The following is a 24,862-nucleotide window of genomic DNA, read 5'->3' as shown; positions in this document are numbered from 1 at the left end:
AGCTACTCATGGCTGATGGCTGCGTTTGGATTGTAGGTCTATAAAAATAATATCATTAAAAAAAAAAGAAGTTGATTATTATTGTAATCTACTTGTAATTCTGGTGCAGACTAAAAAGCGATCTGAATTGGTGTGGTGCAAAGGGACAAAAATAGGCAGGAGAAGTGGTGAGAGGAGGTTAAAATGTTGAAAAATTGGTAAAAGAGCAAAAAAAGAGGCAACAAGGTTTAGTAATAGGTTAAAAATGGTAGAAATGGATAAAAGAGTGGCACAAACTTGATAAAACATGTAGGGAAAGTGGTATGAAAGGGATTAAGAAATGGAAAAATGGGTTAAAGAGGCAAAAAGGGGCAGCAAGTGGCAAAATATAGCAAAAATAAACTGACAAATTAGTGAGAAGAGCTTAAAGAGTGGCACACAGGGGTAATAATTAGCAGGAAGGTTGCAAAAAGCTGTTTAAGAGTGGCAAATGGGGAAAAGTGGCAAAAATGGGTGTAAAAGAGGCAAAAATGATCAAAAGTGGCAAAAGAATGTTGCAGAAATGGTCAAATGAAGCAGTGAAAAGGGGTTAAAAAGTGTCAAAAATGAGTCAATACCGGTGCTAAATCACAACCGGGGAGGGCCTGTTCTCTTGGATTTTTAAGGGGCCCAGACAATTCTGTGGGCAGGCCTGTCTTTTTGTGGCCTGCTTCATGGATAGATCCCACTGCAATGCCTTAAAAAATACAAATATTAATAATACAATAATACGTTTATCAGACCAAAATATTCATTTAACTTTTGTTTTTTTGAAAGTCCGGCCCCCAGAGTTTCTGTCAAGACTAAATCTGGCTCTTGTGCAGATGAACTTGATGAACCCTGCTAATGATTCCTTGCAGATGAAATCAGGCAGCAGTGGGAAACAACCGTTAGGGGGCAAGAAGTGATTTCTGCATAGAGAAACACTACCAAAAGGCCATGTTTTGTGCTTTTAATAATGACACAAAAAGAGCCAATACAGAGAAGAGCAAGAATGTTTTTTGTTTGTTTGTTTGTTTGTTTTTTTATGTGAATATTTTGAAGTTTGTTTTTTTTGGTTACACAATGACTTCTTCACTTTTTGGTCTGCAAGAGTTAGGATAATTGTGCAAATGTAGGACTTTAAATTTCAATCTTTTGTCTTTTTTTTTCCACAACTTGTGACGTTGCTACAGCACACATATTCTTCAAGCCTGACAAAAGGATGTTTAGAGCTTGACTGTACACCACAGGATTGATGTTTTACAAGCCTTGCAAGTCAAAAAGTCCAGAAGAGACAAAACAAGTCAAACAGAAATGGCTTGGAATGTACTGTGCTCTGACTCTGCCAACATGGCGACAAATCTATTTGGCTCAAAGCTGTCGGGCAAATACAAACACAAAGTGCCATGCGTCTGTTCTGCTTTCAACATTCAAGCATCAGGTGTCATTTTTTTCTCGAGGAGAAAGTGAAATTCATCGGGCAGAAGATTGAATATTTAACAGATCCATTGTGGACAGTGAGCATGCTATGCATGGGATTTCTGCTTGCATATGTAAGGACACAGGGCATGCATGCATACATTTTATTTTTATTCCCTTTTCCCAGTACAGTATAGAAGTTCTGGTAATTTCTTAAGGAACTGTGTCTTTATCTTTGAAAAACCAGCTTTTTTATTCTGCAAAAAGGAGATTCAGAGGTTGAAATCTTGAGAAAATAACTTGTGTGAACTTCACAGAGCAATGACGTATTATGAATGTGTTGCCACTTGGGGCTTCCGTACATTGTAGACATTTTTGCTACATCTCTAGCTGCTGTTGTTTTCCGAGTATTTAATTGCGACTCACTGGAAAGAGCTCCATGACCCACCCATTGACAAGCACTGTTCTTGACTATGTCTCCATGCCTAAATGCATACTGGTCTGTGATTGGCTCTTTAGATATTTGCATTACGAAGCAGTTTAGCAAGTCTATATAATGAAGCAATCAGTGGATGTATTTGTAACGTTAGATCGCCCCCCTCCTCTTCTCTTGAATGTGTTTTCCTGCCACTCTTCATTCTTGCCCCTAACACCAGGACCCAGAGCAGGATAAGTGTAATTGATAGATGGATTATCACCCTCTCTTTCTCTAACCTGTTTATTCCCTTGCTTTCTTGTCACCCTTCATTCTTGCTCCTTATACCAGGACCCAGAGGGCCACAAAATAGGACAAGCTGCTGCAGAGAGAGAGGGAGAGAGAAAGACAGGGAGTGAGATGTCTTTGCCATCAGTGTCTCTGACAGACAGCCATGGCCTACACAGATGACATAGTGTATTTCACCACTGGGTCTGGTTTGAGAAGGACCTGCGGTTTGCTCTTTTCTTCGGCTATGTCCTCTCTGTTTATCTTCCTCCCCCTCCCTCTGCTCGGCCTTGTCAGAAAGAGCAGGGAAGTGACAACGATATCAAAGACTCGGCGCTCTTCTATTGATTGCTCCTGTCTGTCCTCCACCTTAAGCCATCAAAGGTTGTCACATATCAGTCGTCGCTTGATGCTGTCTTTTTCCATCATCTGTTGCATCAGAGCGCTGTAGACTGAAATGTCACAAGGGCTTTGTGGGAACTTTGTATCAGATGATAGGCTTTTTTTAAAAAATAACCCAGCTTGATGGAAACTTTTTATCTTCTTTATTATAAAGTTACTCATATTTGGAAAGCATTATCTCCTACCCATGCTTCCTCTGCGGTCGATCCAAAACCTTCTTTCACATTTTTTATTCTGTTTAAAACCCTGAAATTGCACAAAACTTAGACATTTTGATGTCCATGCCACAACAACTGCACCAAAAAAGCTGGGGCACTTTCTAAAATGTAAAGAAAAAAAATTTTTGCATTCATTGTCAGATCTCATAAACCCAGATTTTATTCACAATAGAACAAAAACACAGTATGAAGTTTTGAAACTCTTTTGACCATTTCATAAAAAAATTTAGCTCATTCTGAATTTTATGGCAGCAACACATCTCAAAAAAGTTGGGACAGGGCCATGTTTACCATTGTGTAGCATCCTTTCTTCTTTTGACGACAGTCTCTAAACATCTGGGAAGTGAGATTTAGCTGCTGGAGTTTTAGGAGAGTAATGTTGTCCCATTATTGTCTGATGTTGGGTTCTAGCTGCTCAACAGTCCTGGGCCTTTTGCTGATTTATTATTTTTTTTTTTTACTTTTATGTCGCTCCAAATGTTTTCTGTTGGTGAAAGGTCTGGACTGCAGGCAGGCCAAGTCAGCACACAGTTTGGTGAACCTCTGCCCATCTTTACTTCTGAGAGACTCTGCCTCCCTAAAATGCTCCTTTTATACCAAGTCATCTTACTGTACTTTTGCCAGTTGACCTAATTGGTTGCAAAATGCTCCTCTGTCTTTCATTAGTACCAATTGACTTTTCCAGCATTTTGTTTCTCTGTTCCAACTTTTTTGAGATGTATTACTGTCATTCAAATTCAGCTGAGCTAATATTTTTTCCATGAAAGGGTAAAATGTTTCAGTTTTATCATCTTACATGTTGTTTCTGTTCTATTGTTGATAAAATATAGGTTAATGAGATTTGGTATTCATTGTGTTCTGATTTACATAGCATTCCAACTTTTTGAAAAATTTGTGTTGAACCAAACAGAGGCATAAGATCTGAATATGAAGTGGAAAACAAATCATTTCAATAGTTGTTTAAGTCTATAAGTACATCACTTGTTTTACATTTTTCTTGTTCTTTGCAGGGGGCAGTCAACGTGTGGGCATACATCCCAGATGCTGTGTGGTACGACTATGAAACGGTAAGACTCTTCTTCTCTGTTGTCTCCAGTTGTAGAATGAGTCTTAGCTAGACTCTTCTCCTCTGTTGTCTCCAGTGGTAGAATGAGTCTTAGCTAGACTATTCTCCTCTGTTGTCTCCAGTGGTAGAATGAGTCTTAGCTAGACTCTTCTCCTCTGTTGTCTCCAGTTGTAGAATGAGTCTTAGCTAGACTCTTCTCCTCTGTTGTCTCCAGTGGTAGAATGAGTCTTAGCTAGACTCTTCTCCTCTGTTGTCTCCAGTTGTAGAATGAGTCTTAGCTAGACTCTTCTCCTCCGTTGTCTCCAGTGGTAGAATGAGTCTTAGCTAGACTGTTCTCCTCTGTTGTCTCCAGTGGTAGAATGAGTCTTAGCTAGATTCTTCTCCTCTGTTGTCTCCAGTGGTAGAATGAGTCTTAGCTAGACTCTTCTCCTCCGTTGTCTCCAGTGGTAGAATGAGTCTTAGCTAGCTGAGTCTAGAGACAAGACCAACGAGTAGGGTCTTGAATTTGAGTCAAAGTGAAGCAGGTGACGAGAGGTGATCAGTGGAGTTGCTCGAGTTCTCTTTGGTTGGTGGAAGACCAGACGTGTTGCTGTATTGTTGATCATTTGCAGAGGTTTAAGTGTGCATGCAGGGAGGCCAGTAAGATCACAGTATCACAAGAACCTGTAGCAGGAGCTGTGCTGATGCTCAGTCAAACAGTCTGCTAAGGCAGTGGAATCATTTCTGATAAATTCAGCTGATAAAAAACAGTGAGGGGCAGATCCACATAGAATTTTTGCGGCATGCTGAAGGCAACAAGATTTTCTCAGTATTTGCACCAACGTTAGCTTCTCCTTCGCACCGTTTCCACCAAAGATTTGCCGTAATCATATGCTGGCACTAACTTGCCCACCGACTGAGTTTACTTAGCACGCACTTTGCTACGGGCAAATTTTCTGTGTGCTTAGATCAACAACACTACAATGACAGAGTGGGACAGAAAAAAGGAAAACACAAAACAAAAAAGTGGACACAAGTGCAAAGGCACAACTAAAATATCAAAACAAAAAAAGGGCAAAAATTGCAACAAAAATACTCACAAGAAAACAAATAGTTCACAGACCAAAAATCACAGGAGGGCATGGGGATTGTGAGGGACAGAAGACATCTACCGACCTAACAAGGACTCAGAGAAACACAGAAACTAAATAGAGTGGGAGTGATTAGACACAGGAGTGACAAACAAGACACAGGTGAACCCTAATGAGTACAATCAAAGTGGAGGGGAAACACAGGGGCAGGAACAGCAACAGAAAAAATCAAACACAAGGGAAACAAACTATGAAATAAAACAGGAAGCAAGTAAAAAAAGAAGAAACTGCATGAGGGCTTCTGCTGCAATTTTGGGGTGATTATCTCAGAGGAAGCAATGATATTCCAGACAAAACAGGGAAATAATTTAAAAGTAATACACTTCTGGAGCTGATACTGATATCAGAGATGTCGTGCATCACTAATATTTTGTAAAATGATGAAATTCAAGTGTATGTTTGCATATTACAATAGTGACAAACAAATACATTTGACAGAATATGGAGCGTATGCTAGTTGGAAACATCAAATCCTGCTGTGATAATAATATTGTACTCTATGTTTGCTATGAAATATTTTCTTATAATCTGACATGAGGATGCTGAGATGTGTTTTTATTAGACAGAACACTGTGGGTGTTTCTTTTTCTGCATGCATTAAGGAGCCAGATTATGAATTAAAACACCTTTTAATGTCATGTAATCGAATTCACAAAGCATGAAAAATACTGGAGAGTTGATTCAACATGTCTGACACAGTCTTCAGAAGTGTAAGTGAAAAGCTTGATGCATTAAAAAGGGAAAGTAGGGCGACAAATAAGCCAAACAGGATTAATTGCAGCGTTATTGTGTTTGATTATGCTGATTGTACAGGTGTATCTAATTGATTAGTAACATCAGTGCTCCCTGTAAGCACTAGAAATATCACAAACAGGCTTAAAAGAGTCCTGTTACATCAGGGGAATTAACACATACACCACAGACCCACACATAAAGGAGCACATGTATCACATGAAAGTCTTCGCCTGGAGTTCTTTGTTTGAGTCTGAGAGACGAGAGCGATAAGACAGAGCGAGAGTGAGGACAAAGATAGAGTGAAAGAGGGGACAGGGAAGAGAGAAGAGAGACTATCTCCCTGACAGAGAGATAAAAGAGGTGTTGAGCTCCTCTGGGACCTTATTTGGGCGTCACACTGGTGATGTAAAGCGCCCACTGATCAGATGAACGATTAGATTGGCTGTCTTGCCGTCGGCCCCTTGTCCCGGTTGGTCCCCAGTGATTTTCTGGGTAGGAGGATGGAAGGATGTGGGGGGGATGTATTGATGTAGTGAAAATGACCATGAAAAACAAGTCACGGAGGGAGGAAGTGATGGAGAAAAAGTGGGATGAAGGAGAGAAAAAAAGAGGAAATGAAGGAAGAGAAAGTGGGAAAGGACAGTCAATGGTTGTCCTGAGTCACAGAATCATTCCCTGCCTACTTCCTATACAGAAACAGCTGTCTATAGTGCACTATGAAGGGAACTTGTGTCAAAATTAAGAAGTCATTATGTACAGAGTGAACTCATTACCACAATAACTAAATAGCTAATAGCAATAGCTTCTTTGGAGATGACATCATGCAGCAGTGGAGTAGTCAACCTAAGGGGCAAGTAATGACTTCTGCATGGAGAAATGTTACTAAAAGGCCTTGTTTGGGCTTTTCAGGACTATGCCAAGGTTTGAAAGTGCAAAAGTCCTATAAATAGCCAGGATGAGAGGTGTCACACAACACTTGTGTCTGGTCTGTTTCCACAAACCCGTCCAGTTCAGTTAAATACAATTTTGCCTTGATTTAGCTCATTAAACTCTAAACTTACCTGTGGTTTTTTCAGCTGATGACTGTACAGTCTTGTTCATTGTGACGAGAAAATTCTCTCTTTTTAAAAGGTTCAGATAATTTGGCTCAACTCAGCCTGGCTGGTTGTTTGGCTCCCAAACAGCCCTTCATTTGGCACTAGTTTGGCTTTTGACTTTGCCCTTTACGACAGCTAGCAGTCATTTACTTTAGACAGCCAAATGTGAGCAATAACCTGCATTTAAACAGCACCAAACATACAAACACAAACTCACTATGATACTGCTTCATGCAGGACTGGATGCACATTTTAATTTCCAAAGCTGACCCAAGACCGAGACAGTAGAAACTGAGCCTGATGGTACACCAGAGAAATTGTTACCCTGTTACTACAGCCTGGATAACCAATGGTCATTTATTTTATATTTAACTAATTTTAAGCATATATTTTTCTTAAAATGAGTAAAATAAACAATTTGAAATTATTGAAACATTTTCGTTGTTTTTTGGAAAGCCTATGGCGACCCCCCCTTGGGCCCCCAAGGGGGTTCCGACCCCTATGTTGAGAACCACTACTCGATGTGCCGCTATGTTTAACACATAAACACTTAGCTTCACATTAGCACCCTTAACTCTAAGTTAGCCGGTTAGCACATTAGCTGCTACCATAACACTAAAAACACCAACAAATCATCCAAACACATAACTAATCAGTGCTCTGTTAACTAAACACCATGTTAAAACTCTGCATTACAAATGAAAATTGAGTTCCAATTGTCCCATAATAGTTCTCATAAACTGATGATCTCAACTGTAACCTCTGCTAAAACAGTATCTAATATAAACAAATCCAATTGTTGTGATTTCTTTGGAGTAGTCCTGAAGAGAGACAAAAGTTTCCACTGTGGATTGTTCAGTATAGTCCATCTCTCATTGGTGGGTTATCCTACACTGCTGCTACTGATTAGCCCGGACACCCCGAGCATGAACACCACTATGGTGAAGTGAAATGGTGCTCTCACTGTCGGCCAAGGCCATTCCTTGTTCCGGACACTGCATCAATGTTCATGCGGCTCAGCTATCTGCAGTTCCCTTTGTATTGGTTTCTTTATTACCTGCAATGGTGAATAATGCTCGTTTTAGACTGGGAGTGTGACACGCTTGGATTTTAAGTTTGTTTGCATGTTAACAAGTCAGGGTTTCAGACTGCCTGAATGAGCGGTGGGTGTCATGTGCCTGATACCTGCGGTTCAGGCATGTAGAATTTAGAGATTAGAGGTCTTGCATATTGTTTTCCGCACACCAGGCCATAATAGACAGGAAAATGATTAATGGAGAGCCATATTTATCTTGTTGTAGCACATACATTATGAACATCAGCATGGGTAGAATATGTTTACAATGTGTTTCTTGATAACCCGAGGAAGGCCACAAGCTTAAATGCGCCTGTTTAATAAAATAGTTCTCTAAAGATCTACTGTTAGTGAAGCTTTCTGTCTCCAAACTGGTAGAAGAGGAAAGATAAACACTATATGAGGGCACTTCTGCCGTCACACTTCCACCATCCACTGAATGAAGTCGTTTGTAGGGGAGTTTATTGAGGTAAAAGGTATGAAGAATGACAGAGTTTTGACAGCGGGGAGATGCGGCTAACGTGCAGCAACAAGCGTGAAAGCCACACCGGCAAATGTAAGCAGCAAAACACAGCCGCCAGTCTGAGACGGGCTTAACTCAGAATCCTGCAGAATCTGCATAGTGTCCAGTAGCTCTAAACTCTCCCAGAGATAGACTTTGTTTGGCGTCATCCTTGTAAATCACATGAATATGTGCCACCTAAATGAGCTATGTGCTGTCTTATTGAGTTAAACAACTCCAGCACTACACAGGAAGTAGGTCCAAGTAAAATGATTTTGAGTTTATATTGAAGGATTGTTGTAAAATATCCTCTAGGTAACACAATATATGATATGTACTTTTTCAGAAATAATACTTCATCATCTCTGCAGCATCCTTTATAATTTGGACATTGACCATCAGTGGTACTCTACTTTCAACAACAGGTTGTGGGATCCATCGAGTGCTCTCAATGGAGTAAAACGATACTTATTCAGGATTTGGACAGCACAACAAATGGCTTACTCCCTATGAAGTGCACTATGTAGTGAACAGTGTGAGATTTTAGACACAGCCCATTAAAAACAGAGAGAGAAGATGGGGAAAAGAAAGTAGGGGAGATGTATGTGGAGGATTGGATAGATGGGAGGATCAGGCAGCAGGAATGAGGAGAAGAAGAAAGGACAAGGCTGGAGAAGACCTCCATAGGCAGACAATGAGGGCGTGATAAGATCTGAAATTACTTGTAGACGCTCCACTAACTCCAGCCCACAAGCTCGCCCATACTCTGCTGTACTGTATAAAAATGGTGCATGCACACAGTTTCACACAGACACCTCCATGGGAGAGGAAGAAAATGGAATGAAAAAATTAGAGCACCACAAGAGAGAGAGAAACAGGACGCAGAGACAGAAGTAGGTAGAAGGAGATGAAGAGAGAGTTTTTAAATTGTTTGAGGCTGGTCAGAGGAGTCGGTCCTCAGGGGGTCTGAAATTAACCGAGCTCCATCAGGGGCCTCTGAAAAATGAGCTCAGAGACTGAGAGAGAAAAAGAGAAATGTGTTTTCTCATCTTAAATAAGTGCTGCTTTGCAAAACAGCCCGTTCGACTGTTGATTAGTCTGAAAGATAACACTTCGGTTGTGCGTTTGAAATGACAGTCACAATCACAACACTTTAGTTGGTGCATTTACAAATAGTGTTCGAAAGCCTCAGGAACATGGAGTATTTTTATTCTGAACACAATATTTCCCTTTCACAAAGGGTCTCTGCACCAGAATTACGAAACGTAGTTTCTCTGCAACCTCTTTCAGCTTGGTTTTATTCACAAAATATCCTGAAGACATTTTTGCTCCTAGCTATGATTCACTAAAAGTGAACTGCAGTGGTGGCTGGTGTTTGACTCTCCAGCAGGGGGCGTTTTCTCAGACATGAGTCATCTTAGTCTATTTGCTTGACGCTAGCACATAATGGAAAACCCCCTTCTCAGTCTAACCAAATTAGCACCATTACTTTAACCAAGGAAGCAATCTAGTTTACGTAACATACTTCAATGCACAGTAGGGATATTACCTGTGTCACCTACTTGCTTCTTAAGCTGGTGGATTCAAACACACCAGCCACTGACATTTTTTACCAGCCACTTTATTTTAACAAGCGGCTTTATGAGGTATAGTGTGAAAATCAAGAAATAGAATATTTAAGTTATGGGCTATATTATGAATGGAAATATTCCAACTGTTAAAGAAAATATTGGTATGTGTTCTGTCTTGTTCATTTTATTTTGAGGCTGGTTTGAGTCTCCATTCCAGCCAGGTCATAAGAAAACAGATTTAACTGCAATCAAGCCTAAACTAAGAGTTAAGATAATCAGTTTTTGTTACAGGCTCATCATAGGAAAGTTATCAGACTCATGGAGGCTATGCTGGAAAGAGTGTGCCTAGTTGCTCATTTTAAACCATATTTTTGACCAGTTTGTTCTTCACTCAACCATGCAAATATTTGCTTAGACCAAAAATATTCAGCTAGAAAATGAAGATTGGACAAAGACGTGCCTTAGGCCATGTGCCTTCTAAAATGTAAGACCTTCCACTGGTAAAATTAAGACTCTTTAAGACTTTATATAGTTTTAAATTCTTACCATGTAATATTTGTATTGTTTGACATGAATATTTATCAGAGTTGGGTTTTATTGTCAAGTATATTTGAGAAATCTGGCTTGTTGCTTTGGTACAAAAAGTTTACCATAGAAGAATTAAATCATTTTAAGCAATGAATACAGCAGTACTACTGCTGACAGGTTACTTTAAAGAGAATCATTTTAATATTAATTAAAATTTTATAGGACTAATCCAATCAATATTCATTTACAAACACATTTAACAAAAACAAAATGTTTAGTGCAGTCCAGAGAGAAAATAAAACTGATTAAAGCTGAATAAAATGTGAGGCCAGTTTACAAATAACAACTGGACATAAGAAATTAAAAACACTCAGACCAATAAAAGATGGGGATAAAAAAAACATCTCTGGAGGTGGTTGAACACAGCCAGGCACATTTAAGAATAGCCATGTGTAGAGAAGGCCATCCATAAGGGGCGGAAAGGGGGGAGCTTTCCAGGGCGCAGACAAATGAGGGGCCCTAAGAGTCAGCAAAATCATGGTCCATTCTAAAATTAAGCTAAAATAACCATTTTACTTCTATAATAGCCACTCTTTTCAAAGCAACAAGTATTTTTTATCCATATGTCCTGTAGTTTATATCCTTCTCAAAAATGTAGATCCCTTTTCATAAAAACAAAAATGAAAGAAATGGGTTGAAGTTGAAAAAACTCTCATGAAAAGTGATAAAAAGGGTTTTTAGTGGCAATATGGGATTAAAAGTGGCTTTAAGGGGATGAAATGGGATTAGAAATGAGCAGAAATGGGTTCAAAATTTCTGCAAAAGTGTCAGAAATGGGTTAAACCTGTGGAAATGGGCAACACAAATGGTGAAATCTGGATAAAATAAGCAATAAAAAGTAGTTAAAAGAAGTATATTGGCAAAAATGGGTCAACAGAAACTGCGATGGGTGGAAAGAAGTAGATTAGAAGTAGCAAATATTGGCAAAGAAGTGGTGAAAATGTTTAAAAGTGACAAAATGTCTTAAAATTGGAAGAAATTGGCAGAAAAGGTGGTAAAATGGGATTGAAAAGTGGCAGAAATTGATTTACAGTGGCAGCAATTGGTTGGAAGAAGTAATTAAAGCAGGTTGAAATGTGGCTTAATTGGTGTAAAGTGTCAAAAATGAGCAAAAAGGGACAAACATGGATGCAAAATTAATGAAAAGTGGCAAAATTGAGCTGGAAAGTTTTTTAAAGGTGTCACAAATAAATATATAATACTAATACCAATATTAAAACCCAATAATTGTTTGATGCCAACTTTTACTTTTTACTTTGAAGGATTTTATAAATTTAACTTTGATTTCTGCATTAATCTCCCAAATGACCATGGGTAAAATCGACAGTTTAAAATAAGTCAGAATAGTTTTTGTTTTTAAGGCATCTGGCTTTAAATCTTATTTAAAGACATGCTACAACATTGTGAACAACATCTAAATGATTAAAAAGACTTATCTTGCACCAAAAAGGAACCCTGCATTACTAAAACCATGCATATTCTTCTCAACATTTGCCAAAAACAGAAAGGATTTGAATAGACGCTGGAATTGGAGGAATTTAGCTTACAACTGAGTTTATCTGCTGACCCTTTTTAGATTCTTTGTCCATCTCCACCCCTCAATAACAGAAAATACACCTACTAGAGGAATTGTTGTGCAGAGGTTAAACTTGCTATGTAAGATTTCCATATATTTCAAACAAATTTTTGTAAGTCTTTTTCAGTAAAGTAAAGGTTTGTCATTCTCCTTATGGAGAGTGGGGAGACTGTGAGCCAATGAAGAGAGATAAAACCAAGGTAACATGTGCTCTTCTACTAGTTTCTGTTAAAAGCCTTGCAGTTAAACAGTCAAAAGATGGTCAAGCTTTCTCCCCAGCATTTCCTCTTTAGACTATCTACTGTCATAACCTTAAAACAAGCAACGAGGGGGATTGTATTTCCCACAGTGCATCACGCAGGAGAACTAATAGATTCTGCTCTTTCCCCATCAGATGGAACGGCTGGAACACCGCAAAAAGCATGTTAACATGTATCTTCCTGCTGACAAGCTTGGCCTACACATCAGAGGAGGAGCCATCCTCCCCACACAGGAGCCCGATGTCACCACCACCTACAGGTACAAACACATGAACACACATCTTTGAGCTGGAATAATGTTCAATGATCTTATCAAATGCAGCAATGATATGTGATGTAGCTCACGAGTCATGAAAGTATGACGGGAAACAAAAATGAAATGTGGACAAATATTTTACAATGCATGGATGTTCTAAGTGGATAAACATGTTACTTTTGTCCTTTCTCATTGTTTCATCAAACCTTTCTTCCATTCTATCCAACTGCAAATACATCTGAGTGGGTGAAGATATTTTGGATATTTAGGTTGAGATTTCTCATTAAGGAGTCTGAGTATAGACCAGCTGAGAAGCACTTTTTTCATAATGCACTCACAGACATGGTTGCCTTGGATGTTCTACCCTTTCATTGATTTCATCAACCAATCATGGTCGATATAAGTTGGCTTTTAGTAACAGTATAAGTAACAGCATTAATATTCACTCCATCGAGTCAGTATTTAATAGAGTCTCCTTTGGCTACAATCACAGCTCTAAGTCTGGGCGGGTCGGTCTCACTCAGGCTTGCACATTCTGACGGTGCTTTTCGGACAAGAAATTTCAGTCCATTTAGACACACTTTAAGGTTTGAGAATGACCGAGGAAACAAACTGTAGTCTTTAAAAAGACACTTTAAAGTTTAAAGCATGAGGATAAATAAAGAAAAAGACCTCAATCTGCATAAGTTTGTTGGTTCAGCCTACAACTCCACTAATTTATTAGTATATATGGACAAAGTTTACAGTAGATGTATGCTGACATACACAGGCAAAATGTCGGATGTAAATATCGGCAGAAATTTTGATATCTGCCGATATACCAGGCCCAAAAATTTGGGCATCCCTAGATTTGACTAGGGGTTAGGGTTAGGGTTAGTTCCATGCCCTGGATTTTTTTGTCCATCCCCATGACTTGTACTTTAAATAACCTTTTCTCTGAGTTGCTTGGAGTGTTCTTTTGTCTTCATGGTGTAATGGTAACCAGGAATACTGATCAACCAGTGACCTGACCTTCCAGACACAGGTGTCTTTATACTACAATCACTTGAGACACATTCACTGCACTCAGGTGATCCCATTTCACCAATTTTGAGACTCTTAGCACCAGTTGGCTGGACCTCTGTTGAATTAGGTCAGTCACTTTAAACGGGGTGAATATTTATGCAGCCGCTTATTTTACATTACAAATTTCTATTTAATTGATAATACTTTGTAGAAACCTGTTATTGCTTTGACATTAAAAGGGATTTTTTTGTAATTTTTTCTTGCGAAAAAGCAAAATTCTGTTGACCATAATTGATTTCTAAAATTGATAAAAGGTTAAAACACTTAGCACTTAGCTTGATTCATTGGGTGTTGCTAACATGTGCATATGGTGTTTGTTCTTTTGTGTTTACGTGTCTGCAGTCGCCGTCGACCCATGGGTCTTATTGTTGCTCTTGATGACAAGGACCAGGCGGCGGGCGAGCTATTCTGGGATGACGGAGATTCTAGAGGTATTGTGTTTGCAAACATACTGACATATGTGACAGTATGTTCTTCATATTATTATTGCGCCTCGTTATGAGTTTTTTTCTAATAAGCATGACACTGTGACACTGTTTCTCAGCTTACACACTAACATGTGAAGGTCACATCTGCTCTTTTTCTTTTCACAGACACAGTTAAAACTGGCAACCACATCCACTACCAGTTCTCAGCTGTTTATGTAAGTTTTCTTCCAAGAACCCCCGCCATCTTTTCAATCCAGCCCACATATTTCTTCTGATCCAAATTCAAGTTCAAAACCACGGGAGAGTTCAGACTTTTCCAGTCCAGAGCTCCAAGCATGATTGATCCGTGGTGCACAGGAAGCTTTGTTAGATCAAGTACTCCATGTTCACAGTGCTCAGGATCGCCTCGCATGTTTAAAACATGCTGATGATGTTTTTTTCTGCACGCTAGCATTGCAGTGGTGACAGGAAATCTATAGAAACAGCTGTTTGACTGATGGACAAGAGCTCTGGGAGTTGATAAGCTAGTTGCTTTACCAGTCTATCTGACAACAGTCAGTGTAAGAAGCTGTGACTGTTGAGCACTGTTATGGACTTCATCTAATTTTCAGTGTGTTTAAAACAGCAAGCTAGCAAATGTGCCAACAATAGTAAGAATTTATGGCCATCCATTAATGAGGGCAGTGCGTACAAATCTGTGCGTACTTACTTCCTATGACTAGGGCTTCCTAAACTTTGTGATGAGGATTGCCAAATAGTACAAAAGCCTCTTCTAGGGACCCCCACATGCAATGTATTATCAATTCCTCATATATTGAGATAGCAAATTAAAAGGAACCCTACTTTTCTTAAAATATTCAATTTTATTATCATTGAAACTAATTTATTAATTCATTATATTCCAAGGTCTTTTATGATTTTTTTTACAGTACTTAAAAATAGTAATAGAAGTAAACAATTCCTTTGCTTTTTCCACAAAAAAACCAGCATTATTGACCCAAACATTATGTAAATGCATCCAACTGTCCGTTATCCAATTCTTGCATTGACTTTAGGTCAGTGGTTCCCAATCTTTTTCCTTAGGGACCGAGATTATAATGGTTTTAAAATATTCATTGCTTTTTAATTTTTTTAATAGTTTTTACTTTTTGTTTTAAATTCAGTTTTTATTTTATTCGTTTTGCTGCTGGTTACTTACTTCAGTTTAGTTTTTATAAAAAAAAAGAAAATGCTTTGTTTTATTTTAGTTTCTATTAGTTTGAGTGTTAGTTTTATTTCTTCTTTTAGAAATTTGGAATACTTGACAGGGACAAGATTTAAAAGGGGGAAAAAAAAGTGAACATGACATTATTTTCAACAACACTTTCAAACAGGCTACTTCTAATATTTCTCTTTATTTTTTCAAATTAGAAGTTTGAACACAAGTCCAAAAATGAACTGAGGGAAGTCTTCATTCAATCAAATCAGACCGTTTTATAATCTTTAGGCATATATGCCTCTCAGAATGCCGGTGTGGAAGACTGAAACTGAGAATATTTTGTCCTTAATTTCAGTTTAAGTTAGTTTTTTAAGCACAGATAAGAAACATTAAATAAACTAGAAAAGCACTCAGAGAGCGCAGACCTCCGCCATTAGCCCTGTCTCCTAACAGTATAGAATCCTTTAAAAAATGCCTGGATCCAGCTGGTGATCCGGATCACTCCCAAAATCTAATCAGTGTTTCCTTATGCCATTTCTAACATGTCCTGAAAATTTAATGAAAATCTGTCCATAACTTTTTGAGTTATGTTCCTAAAAAAAAAATAACAAACTAAGAAACCCTGGCGGAGGTAATAAAACAGAGAAAAAGCTCAGAGGTCTACTGCAGGACTGAATTATGTATAGACCTGTTATAGAAGTGGATACACTAAGAGTGGCTCTATACATTAGCTAAAGCTAAAGCTAACATAGCTATGCTACCTGTGTATTTAAAGTTACTACATAAGCCAATGGAGCTAAGTTAGCTTTAGCAAACATAGCTGAAGGTAAAAAAGAAAAAATGTAGATAATTTGTCTAAGTAGCTTGCATAGCTACTTTGCAAGCTTAGCTTTATCTCCATTAGCTTTGTAGCTCAGTAAGCTATGTATCCATGTTAGCCATGAGCTACATAGTTCTGTTATCCATAGCTAAGTGAGCTTTGGCAATGTGAGCTTTAGCAAATGTATCTAAAGCTAATGTAGCTATGTAGATAACATGTCTAAATAGTTTATACAGCTGCTTTGTGAGCTTGGCTTTGACTCCATCAGCTATTTAGCTACATTAGCTATGTTAGCTATGTTAGTGCGTTATCTATAACTTAGTTAGATTTCGCAACATTTGCTCTGGCAAACTTGTCCAAAGCTTAATTAGCTACATAGATAATGGAGTTCATGTAGCTCACATAGCTGCTTTGTGAGCTTAGCTTTTGCCATGTAGCTTCATTACATTTGTTGCTTATGCAGCTAATGGAAGACAAGCTATTTCCTGTAAGCAGACAGTTTACTTGATTTATTAAACATTTTGTAGTCAATTTTTGCAGGTCAGATTTTTAACTTTTATCTTCTGTATCCTGATGGTTACCCTAACCCTTACCAAAACCCTGAATGGAAGTTTGCTGTGCTTTTATTTCATCGGTTTTAGGGTTCTGAGCTCCTCCTCTCTGGTGAACAGATGTGAGTGGCCGTCAGAGATGAACAGTCTGCAGACTCTCCTGGATCAATGAGTGCCCAGGTTTCTGAACGTTAAATGAATCATGTTTATTGTTTGTCCTCCCCAGGGAGTTCTGACGATGCAGGTGACCCAGTCTGGCTACACAGACCCAGCCGACATTAAGTTCACTAACATCACTGTCCTTGGCGTGTCTAATCCACCCACGTCTGTTTCTGTGACTCATGTTGGCACGGGATCGAGTGGAGACTCTACCACCGCAGTGCCAAACAGCAACATCCAGTACGATGCAGTCAAGGAGGTAAACGTTCATAAGTTACACTGTTATAAAATGCAGAATAAACAGCATTCATTAACTCTTTAATGCTCAGACATGCTGCTGCACTCATGCACTAGTTGATCTTGTAGGCGTCAGCCGTTTGTTTCAATCTGACCAAATGGGAAACCATTACTGTACATTTCAAGGTTAGCCTCTAAGTGTAAGAAATGATAACAATGTTCGCTGGCTGAAGAGCATGAAAGCTCTTTGTGAGTGTGTGTGGAGGAGAGAGACAAAAAAAGAATGAGAAAGGATGACTAAGAGCAGCGATCCCACAGAAGGCGCCCAGGGTTGTGAGCAAGAGGCATGAGTCTATAAAGTGTCAAGAGGTTTGGTTAAGTAATGCTTTAAAGATCTGCTTGAGCTGCACATGTGTTCATGTGCTCATACTAAATGGTTGTGTGGATTCTCAAGGTCTTGCTAGTCACACATATAAGCATGCATCTATCAAAAGATTCCAGCAGTAATCATTTCCATGGGGTGAAGGGTAAATGTGCTGTTAAACCTAAACACGGGTCTGTTGTGTCCATCAGTCTTAGTAAGCCTTGTCAGCCTGGGCCTTGAACGTAGCTCACAGATGCCAAACATCATTAGTCCTGTATGGAGCACATTCAGCTGCTTGTATTTTATTCTTTCCCCTTGATTTTGTTGAGCTTTTTTCTTTTGAACTAATTTTTTCTCCCTCTCCTTTTCTTTAATGTCTGTAAACATCCCGTTGCCCATTCCGCCTTTGCAGCAGTTCCTTTTTTTTTTCCACCAACATTGTGTTATGTGCAGGATGTTTTCCCCCCCAAAACAGAATTACTGAAGCATGCTTCCAAAATAAAATGAGAAAAGGATAAAAAATAGACTGACAAAAATCCCAGGAGCCTGCTCACCAGCTGAGGATGTTTCAGATGGCAAACGTGGTGTCGAGAGTGAAAGGGGCTCCCCGAGATTTGTTGTGAGAATGAGTCATAATTCCCAACAGAGGCTGTTGAAACAGCGAGGGAAATTAGCAGCTGTGTCTTAATTGATAGCACACGCAACGTCAAGCACGCGCGCCATCTCTGGGAAATGTGTTTGGGCTTAGTCGCGTGAAAAGCTGTACATTTAGAGGCAACTGGGAGAGAAACCATGGGCCTCATTCACCAATAACTACAGGATTTTTCTTAAATTTGTTCTTCATAAAAGTTTTCAGAGAAATCTGGGCTTCATTACATGTTCTTGGTCTGCTGAATTGTTCTCACCTGTGTTCTTAAGTTGATGAATGTCAGGTGTCCTTAAGCTGGAAGCTTACACCCTTACTATGTCCATATAAGGGCATGAGACTGCAGGGCAGTGTGCAAACACAGAAGGTGCACAGGAGTGTGAGGAGAAGGAGCAATATTTCACTAATATCCAAATTAAGATAAACTCTAAAACACAATTATATAATTTTGAAAAACTTCAAACACATCAAATTTGCATGACGTTATTTTTTTAGAGCACGTTGCAGCGTAATTTCACTGTGTGAAGTTGCAGCTGATATTTTTTGAACCATGTTTGATTTAATTACAGCATATTTAAATGTTGCTAAATGCAAAATTAAATGTTTTATCTTGTCACATTAATGCTTAAGTGTTGGTCAGAGTGCCCTTGAGTGTTCTTAGATTTTGTTCTTATCTTGCTTCTTCTCAAACCTACAAGGTTCTTTTGCTGCACAACCTCTCGCTGACTCTGGGGGAGTCTTATCGGATACGGTGGGAAATGGTGGCAGAGGAGTACCAGCGCTTTGACTGCCATCCAGAGGAGAACGCCGATGAGGCGAAGTGCAAGGCCCGAGGATGCATCTGGAAGGTATGAGTCTCAGTCGCACATGCATGCTGTAATCCTACATTAAATCATTAATAATACATTACAGAATTACTCCTATTTGCTTCCTCCTCTGTCCACATTCAGCAAAGCGCTCTTGAAAGTGTTCCATGGTGCTACTATCCAAGCGACTACGGATACCAGGTGACAACATTCGAAGAGAGTGACACAGGCATGACGGTTGAGATCACCCGAAACAACAAGTACAGGAGCAGCTACCGCCCTGGGTCACCAGACATTGATGCTCTACATGTTAAGATCCATTACCACAGCTCAGAAATGCTGCAGTTCAAGGTGGGTTTGGCTGATTCTAACCCTGATACTTTTATTTTCTGTTGTCACTCTTTATACTTGTTAATCGTAATTAAGGCTATCTAACCTTTAAAAGGAGATGCCCTAGCCAGATTCTATGTCCGTCGTCAGGCAGATTCATTATGCAGAGCTTCAATCTGATACGTTTGTATCAGATCAGACCAAACAGCAGCATGTAAGAAGAAAGAGGCTTTGGGCTAAGTTGAAGCAACTGCAAACCTGTAAACAATGGTGGCAGGTGAAAGGATTAGCATGGATGCAGCTATAGTGGCAGATTTATCAAAACTAGACAGCATGTCTTTACTAAAAGAAGAGCAAAGCGCCGCACTGATAGCTTTTCCTGTTGGGAAAGATGTTTTTGCTTCTCTACTGGCCCTCTGCAAGAGTTTAATTACCCGCTGGCTCCTCTGATAGTAAAAAATTATTTGATAGCCCTAATTCTAAAGCTCTAACCTAAGAGCTCCTCATAAACACACATGAATTAACACCTACATATCATGTCTGTCCAGATCTGGGACCCTGCCACTGATCGCTACGAGGTTCCTGTGCCGCTGATGGTTCCTGCTACACCTGAGACAGACGCAACCAAGAGGCTTTATGAAGTCCGGGTCAACAACAACCCATTCGGTATCGAGGTCGTTAGGAAAAGCACAGGAACGAAAATGTAAGTACAAGCTCTGATAGGGTTAAATGTTTTAGGAAAAAAATCTTTTGATTTAGTTTCATGGCTTTAATATTGTAGGATTAGGACAGTGATCCCTTAATGTGTTAGTGGGCCTAGTCGTGCAGATAATCTGGCATGAACCCTTATTATATTACACTGAATCAAATTTGTCATGACTTTATAAAAGGAGTAAAATAATGCAAGCATGGTGAATTTGCCCACTAGACCTAATCTGGCCTGGTATTTAACCTTCAGCTTGCTTTACCCTCCATGCATATATGAGCACATTACATTCTGGCTTTCCTACAGCATAGTAATCATTTCTGCTGTTTTGAGATTATTGTCTGAAATATCCATTGAAGTTTGAGTAATTTGCTTGAAATGATGGGAGAATTTGCTGTTTGGATATTTTGGGGAATTTGCTTGAAACTTTTCAAGTATAGTCATGGAAATTTTGGGGATATAATGTGCATAGTTTGTAGAGTTTGGGGAAATTTGCTGGGCATATCTGGGCATTTTCATAGAAAAATTATGAGGTTAAATGGAATTTTTGGGAAACTTTTTATTTGAATGTTTTGGTTTTATAGCATTTCTGTGAAACATTTGGGAAATATCTGAAGACATTTTGGGATACTTTTCATGGGATACAAGAAACATGTTTCAGTACTTTCAGTTACATTTTAGGGAATTGCTTTGAAATTTGAGGGACTTTGTGTGAATTTTGGAGAAGAAAATTTCACAGAAACACCTGTCCAAAGGCAAGGTTTCAATTTAACAGCTCCTACTCAACACAAATAAGAAACGGAAAATGCATTCCAAACAAAAGCTCAGGTCTCAGGAGGTTAATTAGGTACCTTTTTTACCTTAATACATTTAGGAACTTTAATTATTAACTGCCCCTTCTACTTATTATAGTTATAAGATATTTAGAATATTTCTCATGTCAGAGGCTCATGATTTCTTAGAAGTGTTGTTGCTGAATGTCACATTGTGTACAATGTTCAGAAGGGCCCTCTTGGTGACATTTAGAGCAGTGGTACACAAGCCGACTTCTTATGACAAACAGAGACACATTTTTAAAAATGTTCAACTATAACATTAATTTCAAGAAAATGTTGCATTTTTGACCTTTAAAGGAGAAAGGTTAAAACAAAAATGTTTGAAAAGAGCATTGCTATAAAATGACTACATTTTATTTTACTCCATTTTCCTCAGACAACATGGAAATATGGTCACCTCTGAAGAAATCAGTTTTATTGTACAGGGGAATGACTAAAGAAAAGTTAAAAACTTGGGAGAAAGACCAGAATTACTAATTTAATCAGAAAAACCTAATAACATGTATTGATGAACTGTATGTCCATTCAAAACTTTCTCCCGGCACACATTTGCTGCCCACTAGAAAGAGCTTTGCGTCCCACTTTTGGGTCCCAACCCACCAGTCGAGAACCCCTGATTTAGGGGATTTTTCAGACCCCTGGAGCTAGAAAGACAGAGGGAGTGACACAGCTAGCAACTGAGGAAGGACAGCTGACTTTGGCCAGCAACATTAGCATCACATTTATGAAATACTGAAGTGATTTTAACATGTTTTTAAGAGTTATTGTCCTACACCAGGGTTCCCCAAATACTTTATCCCAAGGGCCAAAATATTTCATGTAAAGACAGCTGAAGGCCAGGGGTCGCATTCTTTCCTACCCATGACACCACTGCAATGTCTGGGATGTATGTGGATATTGTTTCTTCTGTGATTACAGGTGAATATAAGTTATTACTGGTGTTTAGTGGCACACCAAACAAAATGTACTCTGAAACAATATTAGCCCATAATACAACAATTGAATGTAAAGTTTAACCAAATGGAGTTTACATTTTCAATCTGAAAATATGCACGTTGTTTGCTTACTGGTTTGTGAGCAGCGAATATGCAAAGAGCACAAAAACATGTAATGGGTCAGGTGTCAAGAGAAAGGATCAAGTCTATGTGAGTTCTAAATAGAATTATATTATGGCCTTTATTTTATACCAGGGGTGTCAAACTCAAGCCCCGGGGGCCAAATCTGGCCCGTGGTACAGTAATATCTGGACCGCAAGATCATGGCATATTTCCCTGGCCCTCCTGTATGAGGTCTGCAGATTTTCACCAATATAAAAATGTAAACTTAACATTGATGATTTAAAACATCCTGTTAAAGTCATCAAAATCTGAAAAAATCAAGAGTGAATATCAAGAGATTAAAAAAACATGAATAATGGAGAAGAAAAAATGTGGTTTAATTTCATGTTTTGGAAAATTATGACTCAAACTTATGATTTTGACTTTTAATGTCATACGTGAACCTTTTCAAATCACGATTTTACTTTTTATATCATATTTTGACCTTTTTAACGTATGATTTTTTTTTTTCTTCCTATTTTGACAATTTAAACCCCTAACTTTGGCTGTGGAATCCCATATTCTTACATTTTGGTTACCCAGTTTAAAATTTTAAGTCATATTTTGACTTTTAAATCATGATTTTGAATTTTATCTCATATTTTGACTTTCCAAACTCATGAATTTTACTTAAAAACACAATTTCTACATTTTAATTTTGTGTGTTGACCTTTTATCTCACTTTTTAAAATTATTTTATTGAGCTTTAAACTTATCGTTTTGACTTGAATTTCAAAAATGACTTAATATCAGTGCTTTCTTCATATTTTATTACCGGCAAAATGAGGTTGAGAGTTTATGGTTAAAAAGGTGACCCTGTTAGGCCTTCAGGTTAGACCTCAACCCAGAATCCGGTCCTTGCTGTGAGTGAGTTTGACACCCCTGTGTTATACTTTTCCCTCTTAGATTACTGTTCTGATATGACTGTGTGGGCCAGGTAATTTGGTCTGGCGGGCCAGACTGGGACCACGGGCCGCCATCTGGGGATGGCTTTCGTACACCCTCTGTGTCTTTGTCTTTATGATTTAGCTGAGGCTGAGTTTATAAAGACATCAGATAAAGAAACGTCAGTGAAAGTTAGTCAAATGGTGGGCTATTTTTATTTGTTTCAAATGGGAAGGAGCCTTGTGACAAGATTTTGTCTAACCCAGCCCACCGTCAGCAATCGTACCTTGTTGTCCCATAAATTCTCCAACATAGGGTGGTATTTTACACTCCGTATAGATGCTCCATTAATTAGTAATAAAGTGAGACCTGGGATAAACATTTAAATTGACTATTTTCTTGCAGAATGCCGTTCTCTAGTTCCTGTGAAATTAAAGTAACAATGCTGAGTCAACTCCTCTGGCGCTGTTATCCAATCAGACATGCTCAGAAAAGTTGCCCCATGTTTCCTTGCCTGAAGTTTTTCCCTCTTGTTCAGCAGCCGCAATGATGTCACGTAAAGCAGCCGAGCATCGGAGTCTTTTCAAAGCATATCTCCAAGCCAGGGTGACATTATTTTGTAGTTAAGCTCTCTGCGTTTTTAAGAAGTGTCAGTAGAAATGCTGCTAATTAAAATGTATGAAGTATATTGAAGGGATGCCTGCAGTTCCTACTGGTTATTATGCTTATTTGTGTCAAACATGTTGTGAATAACTCCCTTTGACAATAACACTCTTTCCTCTCTTCTCCTTCCATCTCCCACCGATTTAATCCTCCGTCGCTTGCTGCAGTTGGGACTCTGCCGTGCCAGGTTTCACCTTCTCAGACATGTTCATCCAAGTGTCAACGCGGCTGTCGTCAGAGTTTGTGTACGGCTTTGGAGAGACGGAGCACCCCACCTATAAACACAACCTCAACTATCACACCTGGGGCATGTTCGCTAAGGACCAGCCTCCCGGTGTAAGTATCACTCCTGACTCTATGTAAGAGCGGGAACAGCTCCTCTGAATTACCTGTTCCTTCATACCTGCATATCATCTTTTTGAAAGGATGCTTGACTTGTAAGGATTTCAATGCATGAAATTTGACTGGGAGTTAAATTATTGTTTACAGCAGGCTTCCTTTGAAATCATTGACACCTTCCATCAAAACCAGTGTTGATCTTGTTATGGCGCATGAACTAGAGCACCCTGCACTGGATGCCTTTAACATCAAACCCTCCAGAGACTGCAGAGGTGACTTGTAAACAACCTCACTGCACAGTATGTAAACTTGTCTCTCTCACGTTAGCGTCACTTTGATGTGCTGCTCTTGATGTGAACGGCGGTTATGGAGTGTCATCATGTTTTCTCTGCTGGTGTCAAGGCCAGACAGGATGAGGTTTCCACCTGCATCAGCATTATTAAGCCTAATTGCTGAGCTGTCAAGACGGCTCCACGGGGTTCAGACAAGTGTTATGGGGCCCCTCGGAGAGCGAGGGAATTAAAGCAAGGGTGGAAAATAGGAAAAGAGAGCAGGAAAATGAGGATAGATACAGAGCCGATGGATCCGAAGAGAGGATGACATACACATGCTCTTTACAGAGTTTTTCATCTCGTTTAAGAATGGGAACATTTTTGAATCAGTTCCATCAAAATAGATGATAAAAGTATGCATATAATAGCAGTCGACAGAGCCTCTGCAATTCCAGATGTTGACTGGAAGAAGGCATATGCGTGTTTAAGGAATAAGTGAGAAATATGGCTGTAACTCCTCTGGAAAGTTCTGCTTTTTAGGAATTATTTCTTGGTGGTGCATAGGTAGACCCTAAGCTGACTGTGTTAACAGAAACATTTGGAGCGGTAATATTACATTTATAGATGTCCATGCAGTCATAATAGCACATACTATATATCCACTGCTAATCCGTGTGCCCAGGTTTGTACTGAAGAGTAGACATGTCCACTTAAACAGTTCGTTCTGCTCTGGGCTTGCTGTCAACTACTCATAGCAATCATAATTCACTGCTGTCTAATGGTGCACAAATCATTTGATGGCTTTGGTCTTCCTCTAGGTAAGCTAAGTTTAGTTAATCTCCCATTTTTTCAGCAAACAAGT

The 24,862-nt window shown here is 39.0% G+C and overlaps 1 protein-coding gene across 1 annotated transcript in view; it reads left to right on the top strand.

Annotated features, from left to right (window-relative positions):
- Positions 1–24,862, top strand: part of si (sucrase-isomaltase (alpha-glucosidase)) — a 173,275-nt gene that overhangs the window by 76,745 nt on the left and 71,668 nt on the right. The window contains exons 20-28 of the mRNA XM_041804892.1: positions 3,753–3,809; positions 12,477–12,601; positions 14,006–14,094; positions 14,257–14,306; positions 16,887–17,078; positions 18,765–18,914; positions 19,017–19,223; positions 19,751–19,905; positions 23,557–23,725. Coding sequence (XP_041660826.1) covers positions 3,753–3,809; positions 12,477–12,601; positions 14,006–14,094; positions 14,257–14,306; positions 16,887–17,078; positions 18,765–18,914; positions 19,017–19,223; positions 19,751–19,905; positions 23,557–23,725 — 1,194 coding nt within the window. The remainder of the gene's footprint in view (positions 1–3,752; positions 3,810–12,476; positions 12,602–14,005; positions 14,095–14,256; positions 14,307–16,886; positions 17,079–18,764; positions 18,915–19,016; positions 19,224–19,750; positions 19,906–23,556; positions 23,726–24,862) is intronic.

This window comes from Cheilinus undulatus, linkage group 2 (genome assembly GCF_018320785.1).
Source record: "Cheilinus undulatus linkage group 2, ASM1832078v1, whole genome shotgun sequence".
In the NCBI taxonomy this organism is placed as follows: domain Eukaryota; kingdom Metazoa; phylum Chordata; class Actinopteri; order Labriformes; family Labridae; genus Cheilinus; species Cheilinus undulatus.
This window is presented reverse-complemented; position numbering and strand designations above follow the sequence as displayed.